At 35.0% G+C, this 18,140-nt stretch overlaps 1 protein-coding gene across 3 annotated transcripts in view; it reads right to left on the bottom strand.

The window, feature by feature from the left end:
• Window positions 1-8,149: 8,149 nt before the first annotated feature.
• The window catches only part of ODR4 (odr-4 GPCR localization factor homolog), a 41,735-nt gene continuing 31,744 nt past the window's right edge, over window positions 8,150-18,140 (bottom strand). For all 3 annotated transcript variants that reach the window (XR_004352150.1, XM_032648266.1, XM_032648255.1), the window contains 2 exons: window positions 13,536-13,646; window positions 8,150-12,328 (listed from right to left, as the gene is read on the bottom strand). Coding sequence is in view for 2 of the 3 variants with exons in the window: in XM_032648266.1 (XP_032504157.1) it covers window positions 12,261-12,328; window positions 13,536-13,646 (179 nt within the window). In the remaining variant the exon portion in view is untranslated. The remainder of the gene's footprint in view (window positions 12,329-13,535; window positions 13,647-18,140) is intronic.

The raw sequence follows: 18,140 nt of genomic DNA, 5'->3' as shown, positions 1-18,140 counted from the left end.
ATCAATAAAACTATAAGTTGGTTCTTTGAGAAAATAAACAAAATTGATAAACCACTAGCCAGACTCAACAAGAAAAAAAGGGAGACTCGTATCAACATAATTAGAAATTAAAAAGGAGAAGTAAAAACTGACCCTGCAGAAATACAAAGAATCATGAGAGATTACTACAAGCAACTATGTCAATTAAATGGACAACCTAGAAGAAATGGACAAATTCTTAGAAAAGCACAACCTTCCAAAGCTGAACCACGAAGAAATAGAAAATATGAACAGACTAATCACAAGAACTGAAATTGAGACTGTGATTAAAAATCTTCCAACAGGGCTTCCCTGGTGGCGCAGTGGTTGAGAATCCGCCTGCCAATGCAGAGGACACGGGTTCGGGCCCTGGTCTGGGAAGATCCCACATGCCGCAGAGCAACTAGCCCCGTGAGTCACAATTACTGAGCCTGCGCGTCTGGAGCCTGTGCTCTGCAATGGGAGAGGCCACGATAGTGAGAGGTCCGCGCACTGTGATGAGGAGTGGCCCCCACTTGCCGCAATTAGGGAAAGCCCTCGCAGAGAAACGAAGAGCCAACACAGCCAAAAATAAATAAATAAATAAATAATTTAAAAAAAAAAAAAAAAAAAAATCTTCCAACAAACAAAAGCTCAGGACCAGATGGCTTCACAGGCGAATTCTATCAAACATTTAGAGACTAGCTAACACCTATCCTTCTCAAACTCTTCCAAAATATAGCAGAGGGAGGAACACTCCCAAACTTATTCTACAAGGCCACCATCACCCTGATACCAAAATCAAAGATGTCACAAAAAAAGAAAACTACAGACCAAAAACCATATGATAATCTCAATAGACGCAGGAAAACATTTCGACAAAATTCAACACCCATCTATGATAAAAACTCTCCAGAAAGTAGGCATAGTGGGAACTTACTCAACATAATAAAGGCCATACATGACAAACTCACAGCCAACATTGTTCTCAATGGTGAAAAACTGAAACCATTTCCTCTAAAATCAGCAACAAGGATGCCCACTCTCACCACTATTATTCAACAGTTTTGAAACTTTTAGCCACAGCAATCAGAGAAGAAAAAGAAGTCAAATGAATCCAAAATGGAAATGAAGAAGTAAAGTTGTCACTGTTTTCAGATTACATGATACTATACATAGAGAATCCTAAAGATGCCACCAGAAAAGTACTAGAGCTAGTCAATGAATTTGGTAAAGTAGCAGGTTACAAAATTAATGCACAGAAATCTCTTGCATTCCTATACACTAATGATGAAAAATCTGAAAGAGAAATCAAGGAAACACTCCTATTTACCACTGCAACAAAAAGAATAAAATACCTAGGAATAAACCTACCTAAAGAGACAAAAGACCTGTATGCAGAAAACTATAAGACACTGATGAAAGTAATTAAAGATGATACAAACAGATGGAGAGATATACCATGTTCTTGGATTAGAAGAATCAACATTGTGAAAATGACTATACTACCCAAAGCAATCTACAGATTGAATGCAATCCCTATCAAAATACCAATGGCATTTTTCACAGAAGTAGAACAAAAAATTTCACAATTTGGACAAAACATAAGACCCCAAATTGCTTTGCTTTCTCAAAGCAACCTTGAGAAAGAAAAACAGAGTTGGAGGAAACAGTCTCTGTGACTTCAGACCATACTACAAAGCTACAGTAATCAAGAGAGTATGGTACTGGCACAAAAACAGAAATATAGATAAATGGAACAGGATAGAAAGCCCAGCACTAAACCCATGCACATATGGTCATCTTATCTTTGATAATGGATGCAAGAATATACAATGGAGAAAAGACAGCCTCTTCAGTAAGTGGTGCTGGGAAAACTAGACAACTACATGTAAAAGAATGAAATTAGAACACTCTCCAACACCATACACAAAAATAAACTCAAAATGGATTAAAGACCTAAATGTAAGGCCAGACACTATAAAACTCTTAGAGGAAAACATAGGAAGAACACTCTTTGACATAAATCATGGCAAGATACTTTTTGACCCACCTCCTAGAGAAATGGAAATAAAAACAAAAATAAACAAATGGGACCTAATGAACCTTAAAAGCTTTTGCACAGCAAAGGAAACCATAAACAAGACGGAAAGACAACTCTCAGAATGGGAGAAAATATTTGCAAATGAAGAAATGAACAAAGGATTAATCTCCAAAATATACAAGCAGCTCAGGCAGCTGAATAATAAACAAACAACTCAATCCAAAAATGGGCAGAAGATCTAAATAGACCTTCCTCCAAAGAAGATATACAGATTGCCAACAGACACATGAAAGGATGTTCAACATCACTAATCATTAGAGAGATGCAAATCAAAACTACAATGAGGTATCACCTCACACCAGTCAGAATGGCGATCATCAAAAAAATCTACAAACAATAAATGCTGGAGAGGGTTTGGAGAAAAAGGAACCCTCTTGCACTGTTGTTGGGATGTAAATTGATACAGCCACTATGGAGAACAGTATGGAAGTTCCTTAAAAAACTAAAAATAGAACTACCATATGACCCAGCAACCCCACTACTGGGCATATACCCTGAGAAAACCATAATTCAAAAATAGTCATGTACCACAATGTTCATTTCAGCACTATTTACAATAGCCAGGACATGGAAGCAATCTAGGTGTCCATCAACAAATGAATGGATAAAGAAGATGTGGCACATATATACAATGGAATACTACTCAGCCATAAACAGAAACGAAATTGAGTTATTTGTAGTGAGGTGGATGGACCTAGAGTCTGTCATAGAGAGTGAAGTAAGTCAGAAAGACAAAAACAAATACAGTATGCTAACACATATGTATGGAATCTGAAAAAAAAAAAAAGGTTCTGATGAACCTAGGGTCAGGACAGGAATAAAGATGCAGACATAGAGAATGGACTTGAGGAAACGGGGAGGGGGAAGGGTAAGCTGGGACAAAGTGAGCGAGTGGCATGGACATATATACACTATCAAATGTAAAAGAGATAGCTAGTGGGAAGCAGCCGCATAGCACAGGGAAATCAGCTCGGTGCTTTGTGACCACCTAGAGGGAAATAGGGAGGGTGTGAGAGAGATGCAAGAGGGAGGGGATATGGGGATATATGTACACATATAGCTTATTCACTTTGTTATACAGCAGCAACTAACACAACATTGTAAAGCAATTATACTCCAATAAAGGTGTTTTTTAAAAAAATCAATGTGTACTTCAATTGTATCCATCAAATTTGGATCCATTCAACAAATTCTTGCTCTGCTTACAACAGAAGAGTGTTGTAAAAATCCAAGGAGATAACGTATGTGAAAACACTTTAGAAGTGGCAAAAGCCAAGAAAAATAACTGTCGTTTCTAACTCCACTTTTTTCTCCTGTCTTTAATCAATTAATCAAAACCCATTAAAATATTAATTTTCCTTTTAAGAGGTTATGAATTATATGAGAACTCATTGACTACCTTTAGTTAATATTTAATACCATATTTGATATTCCCAATATAATCACTTATTAGGTTAATATTAGAAATCAAGAAAAATTTACTATTTTGGCTAATTTATATTTAGACAAATCCTTTAAATAATAGTCAACAAGCATTTTAATAGAACTTGATGATCCCCAACAATTATGGTAATATGGTTTTGAACCAGTTGGCATTTGAGCATTACAGGAATAAGTAAAAGGGGAAGATATTTTATATTTTCACAGAAATGTCATAACAAAAAGAAGACAGACAAATGCATTTTAGTAAAAGGCAGACTATGGTAAATATAATATTTGGATTATGCTTTTAGGTAATAGTAATTATTTCTCTGGGAACTTCTTTAATAGTCTCCCATTTCTCCTGCATTTTTGATCATTTTTATTATTTTACTTATTTATTTATTTATTTTTACGTATTTAGTTTTGGCTGAGTTGGGTCTTCGTTGCTGCACCTGGGCTTTCTCTAGTTGCGGTGAGCAGGGGCTACTCTTTGTTGCGGTGCACGGGCTTCTCATTGAGGTGGCTTCTCTTGTTGTGGAGCATGGGCTCTAGGCACGCGGGCTTCAGTAGTTGCGGCACGCAGGCTCTGTAGTTGTGGTGCATGGGTTTAGCTGCTCCACGGCATGTGGGATATTCCCAGATCAGGGATCAAACCTGTGTCCCCTGCATTGGCAGGCGGATTCTCAACCACTGCACCACCAGTGAAGCCCCTTGACCATTTTTAAAGTTTGACATATACTAAAGTATATATATATGTGTAGTTAGTCTTCAGTGATGAATGCCATCAACTTTTTCCCTCTCTGTATGCATGTGCTCCTCCCCTGAGAAATGTGCTTTTTCCCCTCCCATGGAAACTAGGCTGGTCCTGTTTGCTCTGACCAATAGAATATGGAGGAATGACATTCCAGCACTTTTGAACACTGACCTTAAGAAGTTAATTTCTACCTACTTCCTCTTTGAACATTGATTTTTTGGGCTTTTTTTTTGGAATTCAACCACCATGCTCTGAGAAGCCTAAGACCTATGCAGAGGTCATGTGGAGGAGAAACAGATAAACTGCCAACCATGTGGATCAGGTATTTTGGATGTCACAGTTCTTAGGTAATTGAAGCCCTGGCCAACACCATGGGGAGAAGAAGAACCTTTCAGCTTAGCCAGTCTACTCACAAAAACATGGTATTTTAATGCCAACAAGTTTTGAGGTTGTTATGAAGCCAGAGATAACCAATAGATGTTGATTCATACCTAGAAATAGGATTCTGTTGGGCCAAACCCAAAACATGTAGCTTTAACTTTGGAACTGAGAAGGAGATGGCTGTACAACCTTCAGGAAACAGTGGTGGTAGAATAACAATGAGGAAATTGTCATTAAAAGGCAATTGTTGTTGTGAAAGGCAACACTTTCACCTACAGTAATGCGAAAGGTAGAATAAACTTGTGGAAATTGCTAAGGGGAAGAAGTAACCTAATAAACTTGTGGATCTGGTTGAGGAGATTTCCAGGCAGAATATTGAAAATGCCAACTGACTTCTTTTAGCTGGCTAAGATCAAATATGAGAAGAGAGAGATGAACTAAATCAGAAACAGTTGGGTTTTGGAGAAAAATTTATAAAAAGTTTTATGAAGGACCCAGAACACCTTTTCCAGACAGCAAAAGGTTCTCAAGAAGGAAATGCCTTATGGGCAAAGACCAAATCTAGGGAATTGCTAGTGAAACAGAGCATCAGGGTAAGTTAGGATCAAGGGTGCAGCTGTAATAATCTTTAAGACTTCAGAAATATTTAAGCCAGTGCCTCACAGATCTCTTAGCTATACAAAAAGACTTACAAGAATCTTATGAGCAAAGACTGTACTCCTCTTAGCTAGACAATGGGTATCTAAGATTTTTAAGGGTATCGTCCTTCAGCACCTTGACTCTCTGCTCAAAGTAGAAAGAGAGAGGTCCGTCTTGAACATTTGTGGGTGTGCCTTTTGTCTAATGGAATGGATAATTTGATTCATAGTAAATACATGATTTTAAAAGGAATTACATCAGTTTAGTCTAAAAGGGAGAGACAGCTCAAAATAAAAAGATGCTTCTGGGCCTTGAACCTTTCTCAACCTGCTTCAATAGGAGGCAGGTTGAGAAAGCTACTCAGCTTCAAATATAAGCCATTTCTCATGGAAAATGACTGAGAGTAGAGCCAAAATCTTGTATGGAAGAGCCAAGAGATGAGGGCCACTCTCAAGAAGAATTAGGTTCTAATTGACATACATTCTCTGCTCACAGAATCATGACGAATTAGACATGTGTCCCACTGGAGTTCAGAATTGTTATGGAGCATTCACTGCATTGTACCTCCAATTTTCCCTCTTTTTGAACAACAGTGGCTCTTACCTGTCTTGCCATTGTATGCTGGATGAGTATGGAGAAGAAAACTTGGTTCTTTAGTTCATGCATCTTTAGATTGAGAGCAACTGCAGTAAAGGTTGCCCATGTGTACCTGAAACCAATTTAGATGACAAAATTATGAGCCTTGAGCCTGAATCTGATAACACAAGATGAGATTTTCAGGTGTCTGGGGAGGTGGTGAATGCATTTTCCACATTTCAGGAACATGAACTGCTATAACCCGGGGTATATTATGGTAACTAATTTCCAAAGATGGCTTCCATCAAGCCCTTTTCTTCTTGCATATGCATAACCATTGAGAGGTAAAGGTTCTTCCCTGTCCCCTTTGAGATAGGCTGGTCCTGTAGATTAGTTTGACCAATACAATATAGTGAAAATGATGTTCTGAGACTTCCAAGCCAGGGCTTCAAGAGAACCCACAGCCTCTACTTTTCTCTTCTTGGAACTCTCACACTTAGGATGCTACTTCTTGGCTCCCAGCCATCATGACAGGAAGAAGTCCAGCCACCATGATAGAAGAACCACAAGACACATGGAGAGAACTGAGGTGTGATAGCTGAGTTTCCAGCAAACAGCCAGCATCAACTGCCAACCATGTGAAAGAGTTGTCTTGGATGTTTCAAGCCCTATCAGGTTCCTAGAAAATTGTAGCTCTAGACAACACCATGTAGAGCAGAATCAGCCAACTGATTCCTGTCAACTCAGAATTATTAGAAAAATGAAATGGTTGTTGTTTCAGTTAAGTTTGGGGGTATTTTTTTAGTAACAGACAACCAAAATAACACATACATAAATGTCATGAAGTAAATAAAATGATCAAGAAACTCATTTCAAAAAAGAAACAAATGGAACCTAATCAAACTTACAAGCTTTTGCACAGCAAAGGAAACCATTAAAAAAATGAAAAGACAACAGAGTGGGAGAAAATATTTGCAAATGATGCAACCGACAAGGGCTTAATCTCCAAAATATACAAACAGCTCATACAACTCAACAAAAAAACAAAAACCTAATCAAAAAATGGGCAGACCTTAATAGTCATTTCTCCGAAGAAGACATACAGATGGCCAGTAGGCACATGAAAAGATGCTCAACATCCCTATTAGAGAAATGCACATCAAAACTACAATGAGGTACTACCTCACACTGATTAGAATGGCCATCATTAAAAATTCTACAAATGACAAATGCTGGAGAGACTGTGGGGAAAAGGGAACCCTCCTACAACGTTGGTGGGAATGTAAGTTGGTGCAGCCACTATGGAGAACAGTACGAAGTTCCTCAGAAAGCTAAAAGTAGAGTTACCATATGATCCAGCAATCCCACTCCTGGGCATATACCTAGACAAAACAATATTTCAAAAAGACAGATGCACCCCTATGTTCAAAGCAGCACTAGTCACAATATCCAAGACATGGAAGCAACCTAAATGTCCATCGACAGATGAATGGATGAAGAAGATGTGGTACATATATACAAAGGAATAATACTCAGCCATAAAAAGGAATGAAATATCACTTGCAGCAACATGCATGCAACTAGAGATTATCATACTAAGTGAAGTCAGTCAGAAAGAGAAAGACAAATACCACATGATATCACTTATATATGGAGTCTAAAATATGGCACAAATGAACTTATCTACAAAACAGAAGCAGACTCACAGATATAGAGAACAGATGTGGTTGCCAAGGGGCGGGGGAGAGAGAGGGATGGACTGGGAGTTTGGGGTTAGCAGATGCAAACTATTATATTTAGAATGGATAAACAAGATCCTACTGTACAGCACAGGGAACTATATCCAATCTCCTGGGATAAACCATAATGGAAAAGAATATAAAAAAAAGAATGTATGTATGTGTATAACTGAGTCACTCTGCTTTACAGCAGAAATTAGCACAGCACTGCAAATCAACTATACATCAATTAAAGAAAAACTCATTTCAACTCAAGAACTAAAACATCACCAATACTGTTTCATTTGTTCATTTGTTCCTTCTTGCCTTCCTATCCTGCCATCACTCTCACTCTGAAATCGTAACCATGAATTTTTACATGATCCTTTACTTAAACAACAAAAGAGTTTACACAAATATATGTATTCCAACATAATATAGTTTAGATTTGCTTGTTTTTAATCTTTATAAAACTGCATGTAGGCTTCTAAGACTTGCTTTATTTAATCATCACTTTATTCTCAGGTCATTCTCACTGCCAAATAAAATTACAAAATCCACAATTTATTTTTTATTCTCTTGTCAGCGAACATTTGGGTGGTTTCAAACAGGGCTGCCTTGAACATTCCCACACACGTACTCTTGTGCACAAATGCAAGAATTTCCTAAGGTATGTATGTAGAAGTAGAATGGTTAGGTTTTAGAGTACACAGATGCTTACCCTTACAAGATAATGCCAAATCGCTTTCCAAAGTTTATTAGTTTACAACCCCACCTTTAGATATCTTCTTGATGTACATCTTCTTCATTGGTATTGCATATTTCTTAATTTTTCAATCTGTCAGGTGAAATATTATTCATTGTGATCTTAATTAGTTGATCACTTGAAATTAAACATCTTTTCATGTGTTTCATGTGTTTAAGGGTACCTGGTTTCTGTCTTTTACTCATTTTTTTATAGGACATTGATGAATAGAAGTAGTGATAATAGGCATCCTTGTCATGTTCCTGATTTTTAATGTATGCAACTTCACCATGATGCATTATCCTTTTTTACATAATGTTGAATTCAGTTCATCAATAATGGTTTTGACTTTCAGATCTGTCTTAATAAGTGCTATTAGTCTGTAATTTTCTTTTCTCCTACCAAATGTGTCTGGTTCTAGTATCAATAAAAGTTATACAGGCCTCAGAAAATGAGCTGAAGAGTATTCCCTCATTATATATTCTTTGGAAGAGTTTGTATAATATGTTGAAATAGTATGGTCGTTGAAAGAGTAAAACATCTGTAAGCATGAGCTAGATGTTCTTTATCAAAAATTTTAAAAGTATTTTCTATTCAATACTATTAAGTCCATGTAGCTTGTGTATTTCTTCTTCAGCCAATTTAAGGAAATGGCACTTTTCTAGACCTTGGTCTATTTTGTCTGTTTTCATACATTAAGATGCTCCTGGTAGTCTCTTATCATTTTCATCTCTGCTGTGGGTTAGGACCCATTTTTCAATCTTTATATTGTTTACTTTAGCTCTGTTTTCTTCTTGTTCAAATATGCCAATTTGTTTTGTCATGAAAACAACTTTGACATTGTGATTCTATGTTTTCTAATTCATTGATTTCTTTCCTTTCCTCTGACTCCTTGCTTCTATACTGTGTTTATTCTGTTGTCCTTTTCCTAAGTTATACACTTAGCCTTTAATTTAAGCATTTAAAACCATTCCCCTCTAAGCGCTCTTTCTGCTGCATCACCCAATTTTTCCAAATGTAGTATTTATAATTAGGTACTAATTATGGTTTTTTTTCATCTATGAAGTTTTTTTAAACTTGTAAAACCATGATTAAAAAAAATTAACCTAAGTTATTTCTTATTATTTAATACTAATTTTTTGAAATTTATTGTAACTTACTTCATACCTAATACATGGTCAATTTTTGCTAATACACAATGCTTAAGAATATTCTGTTGATTATTCTAAATATGTTCATCGAATCAGCATTGTTAATTGCATTATTCAAAACTGTGTTTTCATTCATTTTTTTGTCTAGTTGATTTATTAGTAATTGAGAGCTGTTAAAATCACCCACTGCTGTTCAATTTGTTGGTTCAGCCCTAGTTTATACATTTTGAGGCCATTTTATAAAGCATATACAAATCTAAAATTGTATATATTCCTAATAAATTGATCCTTTTACCATTATTTAGTGGTCTTCTCCATCTTTAATAATAATATAATAAAGTCTAATTTTGAGTTGATAGCACCAAAGCTACATAAGTTTTCTTTTACTATTTGCCTAGTGCATTTTTTTATCCTTTAAAAAATCCCATATCAGCCTATAGCTGATTTTTAAAAAACTGAAATCAATGTTTTTAACTGGGTTTAGCCTATTCATAGTTATTTTAATTATTTGACTTGTTACTATTTATCTTACTAATTTTGTACTTCCCCCACCCCTAATTTCTTTCCCTTTTTTTTGTATTGAGGTATTGTCTTCTTATTCCATATTTTTAACTTTTTTCTTTGGAATGATTCATCCCATATCTATTATTTAGCAGTTACACCTGAAATTTTACTACACATATTTAACATAATTTCAAAGTTAAACAGTACCTTAACCCATTTTCTGAATAATAAAACACTTCAGAACACTTTAATTCTAACCACCCCCCATCTTATAAGCTACTGTCCAGTTTTTCAATTATATCCTATTTTTAAAGTCCACATTAATGTTGCATAAAATGTTTATTTAGTTTTACTTAGTTACACTCTTGCTTCTTATAAACACTTCTTTCATTACGATTGTTTTATACAAACAATACTTTTGATTTACATGTTTTTCATTTATTTGCTTACTAGTTCTTCAATTTCAGATCCTTTTGGAATTATTTTCCTTCTTGAAGATAATCCTTTTGCAATTTCTTTAAAGAAGTTCCACTGATGGTAAAATCTGTTTTTCACTTGAATATATATTTATTTCAGTTTTGCTTCATACAGATTCCAAGTTGACAACTGTTTTTCTCAGAATTTTGAAGGCACTATTCTACCACCTTTGGAGTACATTGTTGCTGTTGAGAAGCTTTCTGAAGTATCTGTCTTGCCTTCACTGATAATCTTTTTCCCCCTTTGATTGCTTTAAGAATCCTCTGTTTGGTATCTCACAGTTATACTACACTGGGTTTAGGCTTGGATTTTATCTATATATGCTTGGGATACATTGTGCTTCCTGAACTTATGAATTCGTGTTTTTCCAACAAATGTGGAAAATTCTGTTATCTCTTCAAATATTGCCACTCCTCCATCCTCTCTATTCTCTTCTGCTGGTAATTCTAGTATTCATAATTCTTCCTTCTATATCTCTTATCTTTTCCTTAATATTTGTATTTTCTAGCACCTTGTTTCTCCTGGCTGCACATTGGGTAATTTCCTTATATCTAGCTTCCAGTTTATGTATTGTCTCTTCAGCTGAGTCTAATATGATATTCAACATGTCTAAGGGTTTTTCTTTTTTTAAATTGCAAGTAACATATTTCTCATCAAGCAGTTCCACTTGTTTCTTTTTCAGATCAGTCTGTGGTTCCATCCTTCATGTATGTTGATGATAAGACCTTGGAAAATTGAGTCCAAAGTTTATATCTACAGGTTCTTTCTCAAGCTAGCTAGTTTCAACTTGCACCTGGTCATCTCCAGCCATGAATAATATTGCTTATCTTAATCTATGGGAATCTGGGGCCTACATCTTGTTTCTGCCAGGAACTATAGGGTATTACAAACTGAGGCCCACTTCAACTGTCCTGGATGGGACATCTCAGATTCAGATTTATCTCCTTGTTTCTGGTCTAAGGAAAACTGCATATGGCAGTGCTGCAATTGGTATTTGTCACCCAGGCAACCACTGTCAACCTTATGCTTAATATAGTTTTCACAATTTCCATATCAAAACGTGTTCATTTTGTCAAGGAGAAAAAATAGAGGTGTAGTTCTTGGAGATTTCCCCTACTTTCTTTGAGCCTATTAATGTATTCAAAAGGAGATTTTATTCAGGATCTAGCTGTTTTGCAGTACCTAATATATTACTGGAAGCAAAAGTCTTATTTAATATATTAGGTTATGATATACTAACCAGAGAAAGCTCATGATTTATGACAATCCTTGCTGATTCAAGAGGTCTGGAGAGGTTTCCTACCCCTCAGATGGAACTCAATCAGTATTTTGGAATCAGTATAGAAAGGTCCTAAACTATGAACTTATCCAATAAGTTTTTGCCCCACTTTGCAGAAATTTCTATTGTTCTATTACTAATATATTCAGTCAACCCTGACTATTCAAATTTCCAATGTCCTGATCAATATGTGGTTCAGGTCAACAGGACTAAAACCTATGAAAATAAACCATCATTTTGAACATTTTAAAAAATAGATAATAACGATTTGTTACATGCAACTTCCATCTAGATTCATAACTTTATTCTTGGAAGCCTGAGCCACCTATAATATAAGCAGGGCTAAACAAGGCAGCTGGTGATTTCATTTTAGTCAGAAACACACCTAATAGGCATTATGGCAGCAGATCTGACTGCTATTGTCTTAGACGCAGATGGATTGTTTGCATCATTATTATTCATAATTGTTGGTCAGTGTTCTCTGGATGATCAGGAAGCTCTTTGTGCCTCACCCTAATCACTGAAGTAATGAAAGGAGATACCCGCAGCAAGGGCTGCAACTGCAAATGCTGCAATCACACCTAAAAGTAAAACAAACACAAAACAAATGGAAATGGAATGAGCAAAAGAAAGGCTTAAGTGATCCTAGGCTTTGAAATGTCGGTAACTGATGGGCCTAAACAACAAGAACAACATACACACACAAATACACATACTTACACACACAAATATACAGGCATGAAAAGCCAGCAAAGTCTTAGAGGAAAATATAGCAATAGGTTGAAAATTATATTTTACAAAGTTGGACTGGTAATCATATACTTCACCACCTTCATTAACACCTTAAAATAAAAAATTATCTTTCTTATACATGAGTGCACTCACACACATCTAAGAGACAAACTAATACATACTTTAAAAGGCTTCTATAAATATTTATATTGACATTTCAGCTGTCTCATGCTACTTAGCTTAAACCAGAAAGACATCTCCAATGGGCAGGAGTCCTCAGTAATTACCATGTGAAGTCATTTATATAGCTATTGAAAACTACAGAAACTAAAATCTAAGAATTATTAAGCTTGGGTTGGTAACTTTTAATTTTTTTTCCTATTTTTAGTTAAAAAACAACAACAAAAAGAAAACTGACCATAGTAGTCCAGACAGACAGACAGACACACACACACACACACACACTTAGGTACAAAGAATTTAGGTAATTAACTTAACTTATGAGTAACTGACATGAAAAATAACCAAAGTTTCTGGCTTCTCTCAGTCAAAAATCTTAATGCTTATAAAGCATTTCTCAAATTGGCATTCAACTAAACAAAAGTCTACATGTTCTTTGATCAATAAGTCTGAAAAATGTTAAAGTGACTGCCACACTTCTTGGAGCTTTTAAAATACTAAAATACATTAGGATTTCCAGACTTGAATTTGACTTTTTTCATAGAGCACCTATCAAAATCTTCCACAATAGCAATCCTGGGAACACCAGCTTGGAAAACACTGGCCCTACTATACTAATTGATTCCCAAAACTCAACATGTGTTTCTTCTAAAAACACCAAAACATTTCATAGGAAGTGTCATCTTTTAGGGCACTTGAGAAAATGCTTTATTTATAAATCTTTCTATCTCTCAGGGTGTACCACTTTCTATAATACTCAATAAATACTAGCTTAATCTAGCTCTTTTAAGAAATGAAATGAAAATAATTTTAAAGTAACAAGAAAACTCAAATCCAAAATACCATCTTTTCAATGTTATAGAAGAAATATAATACCTATGTTTTGCTGAATTTTCAACACTATTGTAGTTTTAATTGGCTGTTTTGATGGTTCATCATCTGTGTTGTCCAATGAAGCTTCAGTATTCATAGAGGAACTTACACAGGCTGCAAGAGGATAATAAAAATAAATCCTGAATAAAATAAGAATAATTACTGCTTAAAAATGAGTTTTAAAGAACATTATAAAAAACATACAGTGAACTCCATTTTCCTTCAACTTGACTTTTTTTTTTTCTACTTTACTTTTTAAACTTGCTCTTTATCAAATTCAGGCGAATTAAATTTCATGGACTATATATCAAACTGATGTACTTTTTAAAATACTTTATGGGGACTTCCCTGGTGGCGCAGTGGTTAAGAATCCACCTGACAATGCAGAGGACATGGGTTCGAGCCCAGGGCCAGGAAGATCCCACATGCCGCACAGCAACTAGCCCTGTGTGCCACAACTACTGAGCCTGCACTCTAGAGCCCGCGAGCCACAACTACTGAGCCCACGTGCCACAACTACTGAGGCACACGCAGCTAGAGCCTGTGCTCTGCAACAAGAGAAGCCACCGTAATGAGAAGCCTGCACACCACAACGAAGAGTAGCCCCCACTCTCCACAACTAGAGAAAGCCTGCGCCCAGCAACGAAGACCAAATGTAGCCAAAAATAAATAAAATTTTAAAAAAAGATAGAACGATTCAATTCAATGACCTCAGCTTCTATCTTAAAAAAAAATACTTTATGTACTTTTATAACTGATCAAAACCAAGGAGCCACAGAGCCAGTTCTGAATGACTCCCACAAATTATAATCTGATTACTATATGGTAGTGGAGATAAATGAAACCAAAAATCAAACTAGATAGGAAAGGGTAAATTTTGCTCTTAATTGGGATTAATTTATAATATTCTTATTGATGGTTTTGGCAATTAATAATTTTAAGTAATCAGTAATAATAAAAGTAGGGATCAGCAAACTGTAGCCATGGGCCAAAGTGCAGCCCATGGGCCAGACCTTACATGCTCTGCAAAGCCTAAAATATTTACTATTTAGCCCTATACAGAAAAAGTTTGCTGACTCTTGATCTAACCTGAATTACATAAGCAAACTGGGACCATAAGTTTGACCTTAAAACAATTCAATGTTAAGCAAAGTAAGTACACTATCTCATTTATAGTTGGAAAATAAAACCTGGGACATTAAGTGCGTATTTGAGGGTCACAGGCAACAGAATGAGGATTCAAATACAAGTTCTCTTTCTACTTCATTATGGTGACAATAATTTGCGTAGGTTAGCCAAGCTGAATTTATTTAACACTGACTAAAAGTGTCTGAACTGAAAACATCCTTAGGGATCACACAGACCAATGGTTTTCTTTTTTTAAACTAGTGCTAGAAAATCTGACAGAAAATCCCAGTATGTAAAATAGATGAAAGCAGAATTACTCTGGTTGAAGCAGGGATGAAGGACTCCTGGAGCCATACTCCCTCCTTCCCCTAAGAGGTGACAGCAGAGTGCTGTTCTATAGAACTCAAGGGAACTATGTTTGAAAACAATTGCAGTTGATACTTAAACAACATGGGTTTGAACTGCATGGATCCACTTACTCATACACAAATTTTTTTCCACTAAATACATACTATATGATCCATGGTTGGTTGAATCCATGGATGGGGAACTGCCCATACGGACAGTCAACTGAAGCTGTATGTGGATTTTCGAGTGCGTGAGGGTCAGTGCCCCTAACCCCCATGTTGTTCAAGGGTTAACTGAACTTCATGTTGATCCCTTTATTTACAAAGAAGAGAAGAGAACCCCAGAGTGACACAGTAAATACTACTGTTTAAATTCAAAGTAAAATAGCTTATTGCTTGGATTTAAAATATCTTTTATAGACATCTTTGTATACCAACATACTGGCACATGCAGATGTGCTCACAAGGATGACACATAACTTACTGAAATAATTAACTGTGGTACCGAAATGGATGAAAAAAAATTTGCCTGCTTCTCATCAATTTCCCATGAAGTTTGCCATTTTGAGAAATAATCCTTAGTAGTCACCTCATTAGAATCACGGCAAAACTGTTCTTTTTTTCCCTCTTTGAGCATATGACTAAAGTACTTTAAAAACAAACACAAAACGTTCTTCTCTTTTGTTCTACTCCCATATCAAACTAGTCACAAAGGCCAACAAATTCTCATGAACGGTCTCCAGAATTATTCAGTCTTCCATATTTCTACAGCATCCAGTTTTCTCGGGGGCTGTAACACTTTACTTCTAGAATACATTAGCCCATCAGCTTAAAATTTCCCCTAACTTCATCCATATGTCTAAAAGTTGAATGGAGAATACAATTTTATCCATTTTAAAAACATACACTCACACACACACAGAACTTCGGCTTTTTCTTTTAGCAAATATCACTGCTAAAAAGCTTTTTCTTTGGGCCACTAAAATCCTTATCTCAGATAAAAACAAAAATAATGGATGAAGCATGAATTATACCTATTTGCTACAGGAAATTTTTTACTTTTTTACTTGAGTACCTATAGATAAAGAGCACAAAAATGGTTTTATTTGTCATGTCATATTACTCACACATTTAATACTAATTTGTTATTTGTGAAGAAGAGCATGATCTAAGAGGTCAAGTCCTCTGTATAAACAATTTACTTCTATTAAAAAAAGACATTCCATTGCTCTGCTACTTCCATTTTAAAATCTGTCATTCAAAATCATAGATTTGATACAAAGCTAAGACAATTTTACTGAAGCAGAGCATTTTTCAAGGATGAATAAATCCTTACCATAACAATTTGTTTGTCTGTTTTTGGTGGGGCCATGAAGAACTTAATTCAAATCTCAGATACTGTCATTTTTACCAATACCTTAACGTCATCTGAACTTTAAATGCAAAGGACATGGGATTCAATAGGAAATTAGATCTTAACCATTCCTTAAAACCAGGTAATTTTAACTGCAGACAAATCTCAAATTATTCATGTAAGAAAGCAACCTTTCTTAAGCAACTGTCAACAAAGGAGAAGACAAGGGCCATGATGAATGCATGTTAAATTGTATATATATTCAATTTCATTCCAAGCTGCTGATAGGTAGAACTATTTAGAAGCTTAAAATGAAATGCTAGCACTTGAACTCCTTAGTTAGGTGTCATCTTCCAGATCCCTAAATCCTAAGTTAATGAGGTTTCACTAGTCAGTGATTTAGCCATTAAAATACATCTTCAGCATTACTTTTTTTCCTTTATAATTGAATTATCAATGTTTAACCAAGCAATGAAAATTAATTTCACCTCTGATATCAAGACAGAATTGGCAAAGATAGGTTTCACCAGATTTTAAATGTGTGTCTCCAAATTTGCTGATACTGTGGATAAAGTACATCTGAATTATTAAGTTAATATCTACCAGGAGATGACTAATACATTTAAGAAATTTTAAAGCCACAGTTATCCCTCACCTTAAGTGAGTCATTTTGACAAACAAATTGTTCTTCATTCCTTAAATCATTTTAAAGTATGTTATTTTAAAATACTTACTTGGCAAAATACATATTTTAAACATAGCAACTACATTACAGAACAGAAATAAATAATCAAGCAAATAGTAACATCAAATACTTGGAAAATAAAGCTTGATACTTATAACAAGTTTAACAATCCTAAATGTACAGTAATTGACTTCAAGTTTGAATTTGAACATTTGAACTCCACTTTTCATGGTTTATTTTACCTGGAAACCCTAATTTCAAATAATTAGGAAAATCTATGCACACTATATAGCACTATTCTTATACTTTAATGTTTTTCATTATAATTCAGAAGGTCCATTATTTAAAAGTTTTATAATAATTCTAGTAAATATCACCTTACATTTATATATCTCTTTCTGTTTAGAAAGTATTTTCCCTAATGTTTTTACTAAATTCTAGTACCAACACCAAAAGAATTTGGGGTTCAGAGAGGACTTGTTCAAGGTTACACAGCTGTAAGTGGAAGACCTGGACTCAGCTAAAACATCTTGGTAAAATTATGCATCTAATATTTTTGAATAAATTAATAAATGAAAGAATGAAAAAGTGAACATAATTCTAAACCAACTGAATGTATATGTAAAAGCACGTAATTTTTCTATTAAAATGTTTTTACCCTATCCCATAATTTGGAATGTGTTATTTTGCTACTAAATAACTATATCATTCCTTCTAATTCAACAAATACTTGATGAAGCAAAAATAATATAATTCTAGACAAGTCCTATTCTTGGCCACAATAAATCTGATGCCAATGTTCAATTCCTAAACAGCTTAGAGTTACTTTTACTGTATTCATCCCTGAAAATGAACTCAAATGTTATCTGCTCTGAGAAGCTTTCTCTGAATCACTTACAGGGATAATTGCCTGTGCTAAATATTCTGATAATTCTCTGTTCATTCCCATATTTTTGAACTAACCTCTAGTTAAAGTGATATGTAATAGTAATAATAAAGAAAGAAAAAATGGAAAGAATTTACTAAAATTTGAAAATACTAATGTCAAACCTTTCTTACTATAGATTACAGGTTATTGCTAACCTACCATCAAA

This window comes from Phocoena sinus, chromosome 1 (genome assembly GCF_008692025.1).
Source record: "Phocoena sinus isolate mPhoSin1 chromosome 1, mPhoSin1.pri, whole genome shotgun sequence".
NCBI lineage: Eukaryota > Metazoa > Chordata > Mammalia > Artiodactyla > Phocoenidae > Phocoena > Phocoena sinus.
Note: the sequence above shows the minus strand (reverse complement) of the source record. Positions and strands in the feature narration are given on the sequence as shown.